The following is an 18,635-nucleotide window of genomic DNA, read 5'->3' as shown; positions in this document are numbered from 1 at the left end:
ACACAAACACGGGGAGAACATACAAATTCCTTGCAGATGTTGACCTTGCTGGGATTTGAACCAGGGACCCAGCGCTGCAAGGCGAGAGCCATCACCACTATGACACCGTGCTGCCCATACTAAATAATAATAGTAATAAATTGATGGGCAGCACAGTGGTGTAGTGGTTAGCTCTTTCGCCTTGAAGCAATGGGTCCCTGGTTGAATCCCAGCCAGGCACTATCTGTACGGAGGTTGTATGTTCTCCCCGAGTAAGCATGGGTTTCTTCTGTGCACTCTGGTTAACTGCGACATCCCAAAAACATACAGATAAGTTAATTGGCTTACCCCTAAATTGGTCCTAGACTATGATGCATACACTACACGATATTGATTAGATTGTGAGCCCCTCTGTGGAACAGTTACATGACAAGACAATATACTCTGTACAGCGCTGCGGAAGATGTCCGTGTTATAAATACTGGTAATAATAATTTAGAAAGCCTTACCTTGGAGATTGTCCCCACAATCCCTTCTCTTCAGGTGCTGTTTTGTTGCCCTCGTTCTCTACAAGCAGATTGCACAGAAAGTCATGTGATCACTGTTTACCAATGTGAACTAGGCTTAACATTGCTTTCCATAACAACATATTTATACAGATTCTGTGACTAATTGCAGATAAGGTGCAGACTGAATCTAAATTTAGAACCTTGATAAAGCAGTTATGTCAATAGTTGGAGAAACCAGTTGGCAATGCTGGTATGAATAAACTTTAGGCTGCCCGTAGGCAGACCTCCCACAGGTTAGCTGACTGTACATATTTGTATACTGTATATGGAGAAGGAAGGAATGCAAAGCAGTTTGCAAAATGCTACTGGTACTGCTTAATAAAGGGTAACTGTAAACAGTTATTTGTTTGCCCCAAAAGTTCATCAAATGAATTGGGCCTCCTATCTAGAATGTCTTTACACAGAGTTCTTAAAACTGTTGCCTAGAGCACCTCCAAGCCAACCTGGCCAATATAAACAGTAGTGACATTATTTCCTGTTTACCCAAAGAGGCTAGGAGGCAGACAAGTAGTGGCACTTCTGCTAGTTAGGGTGGGCTTTCTAATATTACAGCCACAAATGCTTACCCCTGCCACCAAAAGCCCCACCTCCTGTTTATACTCTAGGGTCTTTAGGTAGACCAGAGAGGGTGAACTGTATTCACTAAACTTTACCGTTTGCATACAGCGCAAATAAAGTTACTTATAGTACAATTCGCATTATACACTCAATGTATATTTTGCATTTATTACAATTCTAGCAGGTATGGATAGTGAATGAGATGACAATATTTTCGAGTTGATGCAGGATTATGCAAACTTTGTATGTTCATTTATGCGGCTTCAAAATGGACCAGTTGAACTTTACCTCAGCAGGATTTGATTGGTTAGTTTCCACATGGAATACATTTGCATAATACTGCATCAACTTGAAGTTATTTGTATCTCATTGACATCCCTATTTGCTACAATTGTGATACACGCAACGTATATATTCCGTGTGTGTATAATGCAAGTTGTATTGTAATGAACTTTATGTGCACTATATGCAAACAGTAAAACAGGAAGTGAGTGCTGTACCTAGTAGCAGGATCAGCACCCACTTCCAAGAGAGAATGTGTGGCAAGAGCAAAGGTCTCTGCACCTGGAGACCAGTAACGGCAATGCAGAAGCTTTTAATGGCTGTTCTGTTTTACATGCATTTTTACTGCAGTGTTATACATTGCATGTGTAATGCTTGGCACGCACCATACAATTTTGTTAGATAGTTTATTAGATCATTTCCGACGTGTCGATCGGAAAATCGAATCTGAAATCAATCGGACGGAAGAACTAATAAGTCAGCCAGTAACCCTTGTGTACAAGTGTTATGCTGGGAATACACGGTTCGTTTCTGACTCTCGATTCTCCTCTCGATCATTTTTGCCGTTCGATTCTGCAGTAGATTCTCTTATCTTCCGCTCGTTTTTCTTGTGCATTACACCCAGCAAATTATACATGCGCATGTTAAGTGTCTGCATATGCAAAGTTTGGTATAGTTTTGTGACTACACCCTATTGTAGTAATCATTTTTTTTTTTAACTGGTAATGTAGATGGGGAGGAGGCGGTGCTAGATCACAATAACCAGATTTCTGGATCTTGACACTCTTAAGTAGCAGCTGCTATTTAGTTGTTTGATACATTTTAAAAGCCAAACTAATGTTTATATGCAAACTAAAGTTTTGTTTTAATGTGGATCAAACCGAAAGTATTTATACCATCGGTACCCCAATAAACTGTTATAGAATTGCCTGTGTTTACATATGTTGCATTAATGTATATTGACATGAGTTGTATTGTAGGAAATAAGTTAGTACTCTCCCATACCCTTATTAAACATCCAGGTAATGTGATACATTTTGCATACAAAAGTTGCATAATCCTGCATCAATTCATAATGATTTGCATCTCATTGACCATCCCTAGTTCCACCATCTTCCCCACACATGGTGGTCTGTCTACCTGCGGTTTTGGTGGGCTTGCATAGCATATGTTTTTTGTGGCACTGTTTAATGAAAGGTCCTAGGCGACCTGAAACGGACCTGTGATGTCCACAGCTTTCAGCAGTTTTTGTTCCACATTTATACTACAAATGAATTAAAGCACCATTTCCACTTGGGTTATTGAAATGTTCTTAATTGGTAGAAAATGACTTGAATAAAAAGTTGTGTATATTTATAAAAATACACTGAATTTCCTAACGCTCAGTACTCCAAAATGCACTTCAGTCCAGCCCTTGGGATAGACAGACTGTTTAAAATTATGGATTTTAATACATAAATGAGTTTTGCTGTTAAAGCAGAATACATGAAAACTCTTCTGGTATAATTATCCACTTGACGACCAGGTGTAGTTTGCCTGATCTGTGCTGCGTGGGCTCTCCAGCCCGCAGCACAGATCAGGATTATGCCACGGCGATCAGACTTACCCCCTTTTTTCCCCACTAGGGGGATGTGCTGCTGGGGGGGTCTGATCGGCGCCGGCTTGCTGCGCTTTGCGGGGGAGGCTCTTCAAAGCCCCCCTCCGCAGCGTTTTCTCTGCTCCCTCCTTACTTCTTCCTCCCTGGGCTGCAATTCCATTGAAGGATAGGCTTCCGCCTATCAGATGCCGGCGATCCCCGGCCAATCAGATGCCGGGGATCGCCGATCTGCCTTACGGCGCTGCTGCGTAGCAGCGCCGTATGATGTAAACAGTGGGGATTTCTTCCCCGCGTGTTTACATTTTGCCGGCGAGCCGCGATCGCCGGCTCTCCGGCTGTTCACGGAAACACCCTCCGTCAACAGACATGGAAAGTCCTCTCATGCGGCCGTTTTCCATGGAAACCCGCAGACGACCAGTTTACGCCAATCGGCGTTAGCTGGTCGTGAAGAGGTTAAATATACACCTGCTCCTCCCCTCCTTCTGGCTGAGTGTGGTATTTAGGCCAGTGTGGCAATTTCAAGCACAAGATGTAGAAGTTTATTGCAGTATTGAACCTCATACCAACCAGTAGCCATCTTTCCCACAAGAAATCTTTACCTTTTCTCTAATAGTTCATGAGGGGGGGTCTGTATGGCTGATATTGAGGTGAAACCCCTCCAACAGTGTGATGTCATGCCATGACCGTTTCCCGATTGTGAACCTCATTGCATAGTGGGAGATAAGGGCTGTTGGCAAGTGCAAAGCAAGCAATGAACTGCCAAGCAAGCAGTATCTCCCTATATAACAAACCTTTTAGCCTCCTGCTACCACAATCGCAGGTCACTGATCTTCCAACACTTCACCTGTTGTGGTGGAACAGCAGAAATTAATCACTTTCACGCAGAGTTTGATCTGTGGTTAATGAACACACAAAACAAACATTGAGACCGTGTGAAATATCACAGGCAATGAGGCTGTGAGAAATATCAGAATATGCTGACTGTATATTTAAGTTGCTGCTGACCCAAGCAGTGTAATGTAACCAGTACTGATGTTTTGTCTGGTTTGTGTATTTGCAGGAGATAAATGTGCTACAGTGGGAAATTGAGTTTGACCAGGTCAGGTTAAAAAACCTGGAGCAGTCATGGAAGGAGAAATATGACTGGTAAGTCGATTATTTATTTAGTCTTGCTCCGCAGCAAATATGTCAAAACTGGCTCTGGGTCAGTAACACAAAGTATCTGTATTAGTACTCATGCTTACTGGAGTTGTTTATAGAACAACCTATCTTTTTGACCTGCTTCTGTGAATGTACGCAATGCTACTAAATCACCATCGCGGGTCTTTCTTAAATTGACCTGACTGACTATTCTGCTCATTCTGTGTTAGTGATTTAGAATGACCTTGTAGTGGGATTGCCCAGTCATTCATTTAAATATTGCCACATCTAAGTTATGCAGATTCTGGGGGTTTTAGGCACATAGTGAAGACTGGAGCTGTCCGGGGAGGCTGCGGCAATCGCTGAATCCAGGCTGGGTAATGTATAAACCGGGTAGCGGTGGGGATCGGGGGGTGCCGGGCATTATACTAGCTAGCCTAGTGCTAGCTAGAGGGTTTTCAGACGCGGGATCTCTGGGGGGGACTGGCGGGCAAAAAATGGCAGAACCTCCTGAGCGGCGTAACGCTCAGGAGGTTAATAAAGCCAAGGAGATGTACAGGACAACCAGGCAACTGAAATTATTCATGATCTGAGAAGCATTATAAAAAGAAGTTGCCAATGAACCTCGCACCAAAAGAACTGGGGGGGGGGGGGGGGGGTGGAGGTGCCTAAAAATTGGTAATGTATTGAAACAAAATAAGGTGGAGGGAGGTGTCTTAACCACTCCAAATGGAAGAACCCAAACCACTGGGTTAATGTAAAAATGTTAAATTATTTATTCGGCGCGATTAAAAGGACAACGCGGTTCACGGGTCTCAGTCCACTTCTTCAAACCAATACAAGTGCCTTTAAAATATGGTCACAAGCATGGACGCCAGAAAATGATTTTCTGCCATCCATGCTTGTGACCATACTTCTAAATTAGGGGGGCAGTGACTGGGTGGACGCGGCAGGCTCAGCCGATTCCCTAAATGTTTCATGCCGAAATCAGATGGGAATCAGCCTGCAGTATTTGGGCAGCTTCGAAGAAAAGACAAATTTATCTCTAATGATATTTTTTCGAGATTTGTCTCTTTGTTGAATCTGCCCATAATCTTCTGATTTATGGGCACCTTTAGGGGGAGGTTCGTCTGGCAATTTTGTTTTATAATGCTGCTCAGTAAGATTTAAAACAAAGTAAATATGGCAGCCTCCATATCCATCTCATCACAGAGTCACTTTAAAGATATGGCAGATTAAGGATCATTATAGAACTTGGCAAGATCTACTTTCTATATTTCTCTGACTTCAGATTTTAATCAAATGTCTGGTTTTCTACTTCTGTTTTTTCTGTAATCTTATTATTTTCGCTTCTGGTGGAAAACTTTTTCAGGACCATTAATAATAGTCTATAAGCAATAACTGACATCAATTGGGAAATATAAGTTTAAATTGAATGCAACATATCCCACCACTAAATCAGAATCTTACATTTCACAACTTTGCACTCAGATATAGATATAGATCAACAGGGATATGTGAGGGAGCAGGCTGGTGTTGTACTTTGTTCTCTGGTTGAACTCGATGGACGTATGTGTCTTTTTTTTCAACCCAAATAACTATGTAACTGTGTGTGTATATAATATATCTATCTATCTATACCTACCTACATACCTACCTACATACACTGTGTATCACATAATTATTAATCTACAAGAGACCATTCACTAATTTTGCAGTTTTTCCTCATGCAATTAGCGTAAAATGTGAAAATACAGCTTTGAAAGAAAGTTTGGAATTGCGGACTAATGAAGTGAAAGCTCTGAAGTCTGAAAATACAAGTAAGCTTATTGGTGGTAAATAAATCTTTACATGTCTTTTATAATGTTACATGCTGTTTCTACATATTTTGTTGTATCTGTTTGTCCAGTTCTGAGTCAGCAGTGTCAGGAGCTGCTTGCAATGCTGGATGTGAAGCAGCAGAAAATGTTCCAGGACAATTTGCCTCTTGATAAATGCAGCCTGGCTGATGTCACAGCTCTTGAAGTAAGTCTGCTCTTTGGGCAAGTTTTACAACCCCAATGTTTAGTGTTTTGTTTGGTGCTCCATGGCAAGATCTTCTTCTTTCTGCAGTTATTTAGTAATTGGTCTGGGTGTAATAACCTGTAATATGATTACATCTATACTGAGTTTGGGCTGCCCTTAGATCATACATATTGGAAATTATCTATTCTAATCATCTATCTGCTTAGCAATTAAAGCGGATCCGGGATGAAAAACTAACTATAACAAGTAACTTGTCTATATATCTTCTCTAAAGTTTAGATGGTTTACACAGCAAATCTAGCTGCAAACAGTTTTAATAGAATATGATTATTTATTCATGTGATACAATGACAGCAGACATGTTGTTTGTAAACATTACACAGAGGCAGGCTTATCTGTATCTTGAGCCATCAGCCAAATCCCCTCTCCTCCTCCCCTCTTCCTCTGAAATCAATGACTAGTAACACCTCCCCCTCCTCCTGCCCAGACTGAGCTCCCATGAGCCCTTGCTACTGCCAAGGCTCTCTGAAAACCTGTGGGTGTGGCTTTTTTAGTTTGTAGGGAATTAGAGTATTAAAACAAAAACAAAAAAGTATTTGGCTTGGGGAATGCCCTATAAACAATAGGAAAGGAACACAATTATGCAATGTGTAAAAGTTCACCTCGGATCCACTTTAAGTATTGTTCTACTCAGCAGGAGATAACCAGAAGACAATGCACCAAAGAGAATGACCAGTCTCTACCAGTACTTTACAGAAAATAATCTAATTACAGAAAATGTAACAGAAAAATCTAACAGAACATTGTATAGTGTGTACTAGGCATTAGATGAACAGATGAGTGAGAAAGATAGACAGACGGGCTGACCAATCTGCCTACCATGACTTTTCTCCTCACTATGCCAGTTCCTCATCTTTTATTTATACTAAGGACCAGAAGGAAGCTCAAGTCAGGCAGAGGGTGAGCCACATTTAGTCAGGCGTTTTATGCGATACGGTCATATAAACTATAACCGGATGTATAAAATCAAAAGCTAAGGCCTCCTACAAAGATAATGGGAGGAGTCTTACTATATTAAATGCTCAGCCTTAAGTTCTTATAGCAAGTTTCTTGTAGGGCGTGAGAGTCTAGGATCCCTTCTTTCCGTTCAGAGGATGAGTGTATTTTCCTTAGGCCTCTTGCACACTGCAAGTGATTTCGATTCAGATTCCGCTTTTTAATCAGTTTTTACATCCGATTCAGATTCCGATTTGCAGTGTGCAGGGAGCAAACTGCAAATCGGAATCTGAATCGGAATCACTTGCAGTGTGCAAGAGGCCTTAGAGAGTGTCTTCTTTAGAGAGTGTGTTCAAAGGAGAGTGTCCCTAGTATCCAGTGCACTCTTAATTTATGTTCCCTCTTATCAATAATCCACCCTCCGTGGATTAATTAAAATCCAGTTGGAGTTGGTGGGTGTATTCTTTCAAACTTCTAATTAACTAGCCCATTTGAATATCAATTTAATAATTACCCATATGACTTTATTTCTGGATGTGTAATTTTCCAGCAGAGGGCACTCTCGTATTGCATTCTGAGAGTATATAAAAACATTTAAACTTTGAACTCCTAAGCTAACAAGCATATTATTTGTTTGACAATTCATTAGACTGGAACAATGGTTCATTTCTTTAGTAAATAAAAATGGGCTTTATTAAATACAACCAGATGAAACTAGCTATATCCTAAGCTTTTACAAACTTAGCTGGAATTTCCCAAGGTTTGGTCAACTGAGTAAATTATGGTTCTTTGGGTTTCTGGCCTAGGAGTTAAACATTAAAACTAAAACATTGCAGCTCTGACCGTCTCTGTAAAAAAACGTGGAAACTGAGCATAAGCTGATATATAATATTTAAGTATATTTAAATATATTTCATATATCACTTACACAAGAATATGAACATAATGTTTCTTCTACTACATTATATGTGAGAACCACTATAAACTATGAAATATTCCTAATAATGAAGATTTTCATACAAGGAATATATCCCTTATTCTAACTTCAAGCTGTCTTCACTTCTAACCTTTGGACGGCAAATGGAGACACTGGAACTTCAATATTGTCCAAGGCAGAGTAAACTTTTAAGATTTGCCTAATGCTGGGTACACACCATGCGTTTTTCCGCTCGATCCGCGGGTCGATCGGGACGGATTCGACTATTTCCGACGTGCTCGATTCGGGCTTCGATCGTTCCTGACGTCGATTTGCATTTTAAGTATGCAAAATCAACGGCAGGAACGATCGAAGCCCGAATCTAGCAAATCGAAAATAGTCGAATCCGTCCCGATCGACCCGCGGATCGATCGGGAAACCGCATGGTGCGTACCCAGCGTAAAGATTAAGATTATTACTCCAGTTACATTCTTCAGACAGAGGAAAATATTTCTGATTCAACAGTCTGTCACTAAAACATGTTCTCGGAATTTCACTACTCAGCTACTCAACAGTAACCAGCACAACTGCCATCTACGTGTTTACTATTTACCTGCATCAGTGTTTTACTTCAGCTAACATCTGGAAATATGTCTGAAGAAGGGGACTAGATCCTAGAAAGCTTGCATTATTTAACTTTATCAGTTAGCCATTAAAAGGTATTACTTTTACAAGACTTTGTTTTTTTCTACCTACATAAATTGTTTGGCTAACACAGTACAGAAACATTTTTACTACTACTCAGCTTTAAATTGACTATACAGCTTTAAATCTTATAAAAGTATAATATAAAAGATCTATTTCTTGTAATCCATATGATAAATCGAACATGCATGAATATATAATATAAATCAGGATACACTTGCTAATATATATAATAAACCATACAATCCCATGAGGGTATATTTTTAAGGACGTTACTTATGTTTTTATTCAATCAATAAATCTTTATTTATTCTCGATATCTGAAAACCTGACAATATTTATCCAGCGTAGATGACTGCAAGAAGTTTTTTTTTTTTGGTTTGGTTTTTTTTTTTTTCTTGTGTGTAAATTTTATAATTTTTCTTATTTATTGCTTCTGCTTCATGAACACTGAGAGGTGTTTCTGCATTGATATATACTGCATATCAGACATGTTTTTGCATGTGGCAGCATTTTCCTTCAGGCCAGTTTCACACTGTGGATTGGTGGTAGCCGTGCAGTTCGGGGACCGCCCTGCCAAAAACAGGTCTTTGTGGATTACCACGTTAGTACGCAGTAATCCCTGTCTGCCAGCAGCCAACAGGGAGTGAAGCTTACTTTCTGTTGGTGAATCAATGACGTCCACGCTACGCGTAAAACTGCAGCAATCCATTTAAAAACCATGCATGTCGCCCTAGCCTTACACGACTTCCAATCCGCCGCACGGTAACGTAGGTATGCGCTCGCGTTAGATGGGGTACTTATGGTGCAGCGCACCACAGGCAATGTGAACTCCCCCATAGACTTACATTGCCCTAGCGGTAGGCTGCAGTAAAATGCTGCACCGCGCCAGTGTGAAAGGGCCCTCAAAGGATTACAAATTGGAGTGGTTGATTTATTAAGTATTGGAAAAAAGGAGATAAAAATAAACCATACAGCACATGTATATTTTAAAGAAGTAATAAACTGCTGGCAATGTTTTATTCTGTGGAATTATTTGCTCCAATAGCTGTTGAGCATTGTTTGACATTTGATTTCTGTGTGTTATGCAGTGTGAAGGACTTTCCTTTCCTTAAAGAATTTACAAAACTAAAATCAGGCCAGTGGGCACCCATAGAGACATTCATTTCCCACTTTTCACTACAAAGAGCTGGATGAGCGCTAGCACTGCCCCTTGGTGCTGATTTGAGTTGTTGAGTAATATTTGGTGGACAAACACAAGGAGAGGCAAATGCTTTGCCACCAATCAGCACCTGCTATTTAAATGGTCTGCAGGGTAAAGACAGTCAGCAAATATAAACACAATGTAAATCTGGACCTGCAGTACCAGGTGAAGCACAGGCTGAACTGACTACACCATCTCCTCTGTCCTAAAAGGAGACATTCAGTTTCACATAGTAATGTGGCAGCAAGTGTGGGACAGACCGCCATTCTCCACGTTCTTAGGTGGGACAGATGCAACACTTCTGAAGACACCAGGGACTAGAGCATATAATGACACACATAATGGAAAGAATCATTTATTTTTTATTTACATAGCGCCAACATATTCCACAGCGTTTTACAAAGCACAACAAGACGACAAGGGGAACATATGTACAACCAAAAAATGTACAGCAGAGTCTCAAGCAGCACAAATATTGCAACAAAAACAGTAAACATTAGGAGGATAACCATGCCCTTGCGAGCTTACAATCTAAAGGGTAGTGGGAGGACACACTAGGTAAGGAGACGAAATGGGGGGGGGGGGGGGGGAGGGGGAGGAGGCATGGATGAGGCAGTGAGCCTTTGCCTCTTATTACATTGTGAACAGATATGTAAATAGGGGCTATAAAATGTTATGTTTTAAGAGTGCGTTTGAAGATGTCCAGCTTTGGAGCATGATATAACAGGCTGTGGAAGAGAGTTCCAAATAAGGGGTGATGCTCGTGTGAAGTCCTGGATGCAAGCATGAGGGGAGGTGATCAGGTTAGAGGCCAGGAGAATTTCTTGGGAGGAGCGGAGGTTGCAGGTGGGACAGTATCTAGAGATTAGTAAGGAGATGTATGGAGGGGACAACTCATGAAGAGCTTTGTATGTTAGTCAGGAGTTTGAACATGATCCTCTGAGTAATAGGCAGCCAGTGGAGGGTACGGCACAGTGGGGCTGCGTCAGAGGAGCAGGTGGAGAGGGGAATGAGGCGGGCAGCGGAGTTTAGAAGAGATTGGAGAGGTGCTAACCTTTTCTTTGGTAGACCACAGAGCAGGGTGTTGCAGTAATCTAGACGGGAGACGATTACGGCGTGTACAAGCATTTTGGTGGCCTCTTGTGTAAGGAAGGGACAAATACGTAATCTATTTTTGAGCTGGAAATAGCAGACGGTAGTTAATGAGGCAATGTGAGGTTTAATTTGTTACTTTTGTGGTATGGGCGCTCCTCTTACCTGACTGACTTTGAGGTTTTACACATATGATTATCACCACTCCGCCCTAGTGGATCGCTATGTACGCTGGGGGTATCACCTCCCTAATTGGATAACTTTATTGTATGCGTACAGCGCTCCCACTATGCGGCACAGACCTGATATAATGTATAAACTGTAGCAGGTAGGCGTTCCCTCCTGATACCATGTATAATAAAATGTCCTAAATTTCAATGTCCTCCTTCGATGGACTATAGTACACAGATTTCTTCTATACAGTCCAAAAAATGACCTATCAGCGGTGTCACCACTTCACTCTACTTCCATCAACATGAGCATGGTTGGTGTACAATATTATACTCTCACCAATGTCCAAGGGCTGACATATATAGATATCAGCAGACACGTTTCATTACAATTCACGCAGCATAGGTCCTCAGCAACTTCCCCCTGTAAATGTCCTACACAAACAAGGGAAAAGACATAGCGTAATCCTGCTTCAAAGCAACTTCCAAACAGCTCCCACCACCAGTGAGGTTTTAGCTCAACTTCAGCACCTTCCGTGTGTGTGCAATCACCATGCACCCCACACCACTAGTACATAAAACGCTCACCGGATAGGTTGGCTGACCGGCTACAGACCAGCAAATGCGTTTGTAGTCTCCCGTGTCAAAGGATCTGAGGTTGGACCAGCTGTATCCTCTCTGGATTCATTCCAACAATGCCCATTATAAGGATCTTCTTCCCCGGCCTCATGCCACCTTTTATGTGACCGCAGAACGGGACTGTCAGTCGTGGAAAGTAGACCTCTGCCTGCACAGGTGATCCCAAAGGGCTGCTCAAACGTCTGCTGTCCAGCTGCTTGCAGCAGCTTCAGACCTCAATCAGCGGGCGACCAGAGAGGATACAGCTGGTCCAACCTCAGATCCTTTGACACGGGAGACTACAAACGCATTTGCTGGTCTGTAGCCGGTCAGCCAACCTATCCGGTGAGCGTTTTATGTACTAGTGGTGTGGGGTGCATGGTGATTGCACACACACGGAAGGTGCTGAAGTTGAGCTAAAACCTCACTGGTGGTGGGAGCTGTTTGGAAGTTGCTTTGAAGCAGGATTACGCTATGTCTTTTCCCTTGTTTGTGTAGGACATTTACAGGGGGAAGTTGCTGAGGACCTATGCTGCGTGAATTGTAATGAAACGTGTCTGCTGATATCTATATATGTCAGCCCTTGGACATTGGTGAGAGTATAATATTGTACACCAACCATGCTCATGTTGATGGAAGTAGAGTGAAGTGGTGACACCGCTGATAGGTCATTTTTTGGACTGTATAGAAGAAATCTGTGTACTATAGTCCATCGAAGGAGGACATTGAAATTTAGGACATTTTATTATACATGGTATCAGGAGGGAACGCCTACCTGCTACAGTTTATACATTATATCAGGTCTGTGCCGCATAGTGGGAGCGCTGTACGCATACAATAAAGTAATGTGAGGTTTAAATCGGAGCTCTGAGTCAAGTATAACTCCCAAGCTGTGGGCCTTAGAGGTCGAGGTTATTGGGGTGTACAATTATGGTTGCAATTGGTGGGGGTGTAGATAGCGATGGTGGAAAAATCACAATTCCTGTTTTACTCATGTTGAGTTTGAGGAAGTGGAAGGACATGAATGCAGTACCAGGGCCCATGTAGGGAAATGCGCTTTGGAGATTAGCAAGGAAAGATTCTGATCAGTGATTCCCCGTTACTAGAGTGGAATCCCATTTACTAGAGTGGAATCCTGCCAGAATTGATCAGCTGATCCGAAACATTTTACTCAGACTGGCTTGATTTTCCATACATTCTTCTAGCGCCCATTATCTTTTTCCTCCTTTGGGATTACCCCTTCAAACAGAGGGGTAGTATCTTTTATTCCTGGACTTACACAATGAAAAATGAATTTTCCCCACTAATCATATCTGTGTTTCTATTAGAAATGAAATATTGGAGAAAGCTGTTTTGATATTTGTGTAATATAGAGTTGATGGCATGCAGAATGTTGCATTCTGAGATGATTAATGTAGATGAAACCTGTTCCGCAGCTTGCAGTGCTTGGTGCTTGCGCATGCGGTCCTGGAAGAGAACCCTGTTCATGTGCAAAGATGTCTGCCGAAACACGCAAACAGCTCCTCCAACTCCGACAGGAAGTGAGTCTCCAGTACTTGTTGGCTTTTGTTGTATATTAACATAAGACATCTAATTTTGCATCTTTTTCAAAATGATTATTTCTCACAAGCCACATTCCTGACCAGACTGACTTTGGTTATCCATTTTTTCCTGTATTTGTTAAAATGCCTTACGAATGCTTTTCCATTGTTGGCCTTATTCACTGAGGTACACCTGGGCTGCATGTTTTTTCAGGTCATAAGTGTTCTAGCAAACCTGGCCTGGATGTGTTAAAAATGATCTATTGGGCTATGGCTTGCATGCAAAATCATTCTGAATTAAAACCTTTTACCAGCGTTGAGGTTTCCTCCAAGTTGAAAGTGTTCCTACTCCACCCGCACTAATCGACAAGCAAGCAAACATTTCATGCTCATAAACCTGGGATTCACTCGGGGCCAGTCTGGTTTTACCACTCTAGGGAACACATGCATGTACATAACACAATCTAAAATATCCAGGGACAGGGAGCAAAAACTGCACTACTTACTCCATTATATAAATAGGCTGCACTGACACTGGAGCAGGAGAGTTACAGCCTGTAGCCAGACCACAATGGCTGCTAAAATATACGCACAAGCAAAGGAAACTATGCTTATCCTTGGTAGAACCATGCAGGGAGCCTTTCAACTTGGAGCAAACCTCTATGCAGGTGACATGGTTAACCACTTCAGGACCACAGGCTTTACCCCCCCCCCCCCCCTCCTTTTTTTCACAAAAAGGGCCACTGCAGCCTCGCTGCAGGGCCGCACAACTCAGCACACAAGTGATACCCCCCCCCCTTTTCTCCCCACCAACAGAAAGCCCCCCCCCCCGTGTTTATTTTTTTGTGTCAATATTTATATCTTTATTTTATCAATAAATTTGCCTGTTTTTTAAAAATACTTTCTTCCAGTCCCTCCCTCCCCCACCAGCCAATTATAGCGATTGGCTGTCATAGGCTTCAGCCTATGATAGCAGATCGCTCCTCTGTCATCCATGCGGAGATGCGCACACATCGGCCTGTGCGATCTCCTGCAAATCCCCGCCCCAGGACTTGATGCCAATTGGTGTTAGGCGGTCCTGGGGCTGCCACCTTGATCACGCCCATTGCTGTTAGGCGGTCCTTAGGAGGTTAAAGGAGTTATCAGCCAAATGCACGAAAATGAGGTTTACTCACCTGCGACTCTCTCCAGCCCCTTGCAGCCGACTGTCCCACACCGACCCCTCCGCTCCCCGCCGTTCGCCTGGTCTCCGGGCTCGGTATTCAGGCCAACCGCGGGGTCGGCCTTACGTGGCCGTAATTGACAGCAGCGCTTCGCGCAGCCGCAGTTAGGCTGACCCCGCGTTCGGCCTGAATACCGAGACCGGGCGAACAGTGGGGAGCAGAGCGGTCGGCGTGGGACAGTCTGCTGCAAGGGGCTGGAGAGAGCCCCAGGCGAGTAAACCTCATTTTTGTGCATTTGGCCGATAAATAAGTACAGAATGCTTTTTCATGAAAACCATTTTGGAAGCAAATATCCTCCATTTGTGCAACCAAATACAACTTGCATTCAAGTTGTATTTAACATTACTAGAGTTCTAGCTTGTTGTGAATGGTTTTCAGTGCACAGGGTTAATGATTGTTTGTATGCATAAAAGACTACATATTAATGATTAATTTGATTAAAAATGACCGATGGCTGTTTTTAAACGACCTACTTGCTTATCATCTTGATTGCCGTTAGAATGTTGGGGTTTAGTTAGACTGTAAAGGTAAAGATTCAGACGGGCATGCATGAGTGTGCTTCTGTTTCATTGCAGTCTTTTGCTTTTGCAGCATGAAGTGGAGAAGAAGAGTAAAGAAGAAGCATATTTAATGGCTGATGCTTTTCGTATTGCTTTTGAGCAGCAGTTGAAGCGCAGAAATGAGAACTTGCCTAAGAGTGACCTAGAGAGGCTCTGTAAGAAAGGGAGCAAAAGGATGAATAGTTGGAAACGTCTTAAAGAGGATGGTAATGCTGGTCTTGTCACATTTCTGTCCTGAACTCTTGCACAACACACAATGAAAAGTCTTTATTCTACATATAGTTGGTGAAGAAATTCACATTTCTGTGTTTGTTTAGCCATATCAAAGTGTCTAATTACTACTTTTCAGCAGCTTTGAATAGACTTCAGATTTTTAGCATTTCCATAAATTGTAATGAAGAAATGTTGTTTTTTTCCCATAAAGCTTATCATGTTGTGTATAATCTTTCAGAGCAGAAAGGAAGTGCTGAGTTAAGTTCTACTTTAAAGTGGTCTGAAACTCCGACATAGCATTCAATAAAAATGTGTTTTCCTACTTTTTATTACTCATACAGTTATCATATTTGCTTTTGTGCATAAGTAATATTGTCTGTTTTAAAAATTACAAGTTTCCAAAGTATAGTTTATCATGCCCTAAAAGCTGTCATTACATTTTATTGAAACTGTTTTTTATTCTATATTAACATCTTCCAATTAGCTGTTCTGAACTGTGTGTGTGTGTGTGTGTCTGAAGCACAGAGAGCTACACAGAGAGCTCCTTTTCACTTGTTACACTGTGTTTACACACTTGTATCAACACCGGAATGCAAACAAAGATACTGTTATCTCCAGTTTGGATGCAGATTTGAAGCTGAATAGCAGGACAAAGTGCTTTATTTAACCATTTCAGTGATGTTCTGCTAAAAAAAAATTCTGCAATAGTAGCTTTCAAGCTGTGAATAATCTTTTGGAGCAAAGTAGAAATGCTGGCTTTCAGACCACTTTAAGCTAAATATTCCCTGATATTAAAAGTGTATGTAGCATTTTATGTCTCATTCCTCCAGTGTTTCATATGCTTTGCACATGGGAAATAGAATATACATGACACACCATGCAATTTCCCATCAGATAGACTGGTCGAATCAATTATTTTTAACAGGTCCGATCTGATTCCCAATTGTTTTTCTGATAGATTTTGTATAGAAGTGATTGGAAAACCGATCAGATCGGAAATCACATCGGACCTGTCAGAAATAATCGATTTTGTCCCGTCTGACAGGAAATTGCATGGTTTGTACCAGGCATTATGCTGTGAACACACGGGTCGATCCGGCGGCCGATTGGCCACCGGATCGACCCCAGCCGCGTCCCCGCCCGCCCGCATCAATTACCGCTCGTCCCCGCCGGCGCTTCCTTATCAGCGCTCGATTCCCTGCCATTGTCCGCCGGCGGGGATCGAGCAGGCGGGAGTCGAGCGGCTTGATTGGGCCAGCTGAATATTATCAGCTGGTCGATACACGGTACACAAACGTACCGTGTATCCCCAGCATTACACACCTTTGCAATTAAACACCTTCATGATTGTGTCTATTAGCTAGACTCTTGGCTGGAATAATTGGAAATGTTTTCTAGTTAAAGTAGAACAGATAAAGGTGTCAATTTGAAGCTACTTTTTATTTCTTTGGCTACAACATGACCCAGGTAAATGGAACACTTCACAGGAACTAGAGAGGTATGATAGTTGAGCTTGCTCGCTTCTGACTTTCTACTTCTCACTTCTACTTTTTCTTATAGGACATGCACTGGCAAAAGATAAGAACAAGAGCTTGGGCCAGAAGCTAAAAGGCATGCTGATTTCATCCATTGATAGTGCCAGCTTGGATTCCATGGACGACCCACAGCAGGTCCTCACAGTCTTAATTGATCTGGTGAGTTCATACACAACATTTGGGCCATCTGTTACTCGATGTAAGATGTTAAACTAACCCTGATAATGTTATTATGTTTAATTTTACCAATTCATGGCTTCTATTACTCTTACAGCAATTTGAGGAGGGGGATTTACTACAGCTGAGAGATTACAAACTGTGGTCCTTAGAGCGACCTAATTAGCAAAACAAAATATAAATCCATCTATCCCCCCAAGGGGGTGTTGGGCTTCTCCCTAGCCCCCATCTGTATGCGGTACACTATCTTGCCCGTCTCTGGTGCATATAATGCAGTGCCTGCTGTGATATGGGACTGTCCTGGCTGCTACAATGCGTGCCGTGAGATGTAGTCAGCCCGGCGCAACACATCATCACTGCAGGCATGTCTATCTGTGTTAGCTATGGCCGAGACAGACAAGATGGAGGCCTGCATACAGATGGGGTGCTAGGGAGCAGTCCTCCAAAGGTAATTAAATGCTTGCTGCCGCGGTTCCTCCTCCCCCTCCCCACACCATTTAAAGGATACCCGAGGTGACATGTGACATTATGAGATAGACATGGGTATGTACAGTGCCTAGCACACAAATAACTATGCTGTGCTCCATTTTTTCTTTCTCTGCCTGAAAGAGTTAAACATCAGGTATGTAAGTGGCTGACTCAGTCCTGACTCGGACAGGAAGTGGCTACAGTGTGACCCTCACTGATAAGAAATTCCAACTATAAAACACTTTTCTAGTAGAAAATGCCTTCTGAGAGCAGGAAAGAGATAAAAAGGGTCAGTAGTTCATAGATTTTAGTTCTGGCATACTTCAATGAATGTGTCATTGAGCAAAAACAATAAAATAGTTAAAACTTAAAAAATAGATTTAAACATAAAATAAAACTGTGGAATATCTTAAAGAGAGTCTGAAGCGAGAATAGATCTCGCTTCAGACCTCATATATATGCCCCTGCTAAAACGCCGCTATCCCGCGGCTTAACGGGGGTCCCTGTCCCCCCAAACCCCCTCCGTAATGCGAGGGAGCGCTTCCGCATTGGGGCAGGGCTAACCGCCGCAGCCCTGCCCCACGCGCGTCTGTCAGCTCGTATCTCCCCCTCTCCCCCGCCCCTCTCAGTGTTCCTTCACTGAGAGGGGCGGGGGAGAGGCGGCGATGCGCGGCTGAGAGACGCGCTGAGAGGCAGGGCTGCAGCCGTTATCCCTGCCTCTAGGAAGCATATTCTACGACCAACCTTTGCGACCAACTTTTGCGGGGGGTGGGTTGGGGGGTCAGGGACCCTCGTTTAGCCGCGGGATAGCGGCGTTTTAGCAGGGGCACACGTGCCCCTGCTATATATGAGAGCTGAAGCGAGATTTAGTCTCGCTTCAGTGTCTCTTTAAGTTATATTTAGGAGAAGGAAGATGGGTACAATCATTTATTTCATTAGTTTATTTTCACCTCGGGTGTACTTTAAGTACCGTATCTCCTTTAGGGCAGAGTTCCCCAACCCTGTCCTCAAGGCCCACCAACAGTGCATGTTTTACAGGAAACCACAGACCTTAACAGGTGAGGGAA

General features: G+C 42.6%; 1 protein-coding gene across 2 annotated transcripts in view; it reads left to right on the top strand.

Annotated features, from left to right (window-relative positions):
• The window catches only part of CCDC125 (coiled-coil domain containing 125), a 53,846-nt gene that overhangs the window by 31,883 nt on the left and 3,328 nt on the right, over nucleotides 1–18,635 (top strand). For both annotated transcript variants that reach the window (XM_068248057.1, XM_068248066.1), the window contains exons 6-11: nucleotides 4,046–4,131; nucleotides 5,863–5,945; nucleotides 6,035–6,150; nucleotides 13,288–13,392; nucleotides 15,207–15,381; nucleotides 16,949–17,082. In XM_068248057.1, the coding sequence (XP_068104158.1) occupies nucleotides 4,046–4,131; nucleotides 5,863–5,945; nucleotides 6,035–6,150; nucleotides 13,288–13,392; nucleotides 15,207–15,381; nucleotides 16,949–17,082 (699 nt within the window). The remainder of the gene's footprint in view (nucleotides 1–4,045; nucleotides 4,132–5,862; nucleotides 5,946–6,034; nucleotides 6,151–13,287; nucleotides 13,393–15,206; nucleotides 15,382–16,948; nucleotides 17,083–18,635) is intronic.

The sequence above is a fragment of the Hyperolius riggenbachi genome, chromosome 1, assembly GCF_040937935.1.
Source record: "Hyperolius riggenbachi isolate aHypRig1 chromosome 1, aHypRig1.pri, whole genome shotgun sequence".
NCBI classification, from domain to species: Eukaryota; Metazoa; Chordata; class Amphibia; order Anura; family Hyperoliidae; genus Hyperolius; species Hyperolius riggenbachi.
Note: the sequence above shows the minus strand (reverse complement) of the source record. Positions and strands in the feature narration are given on the sequence as shown.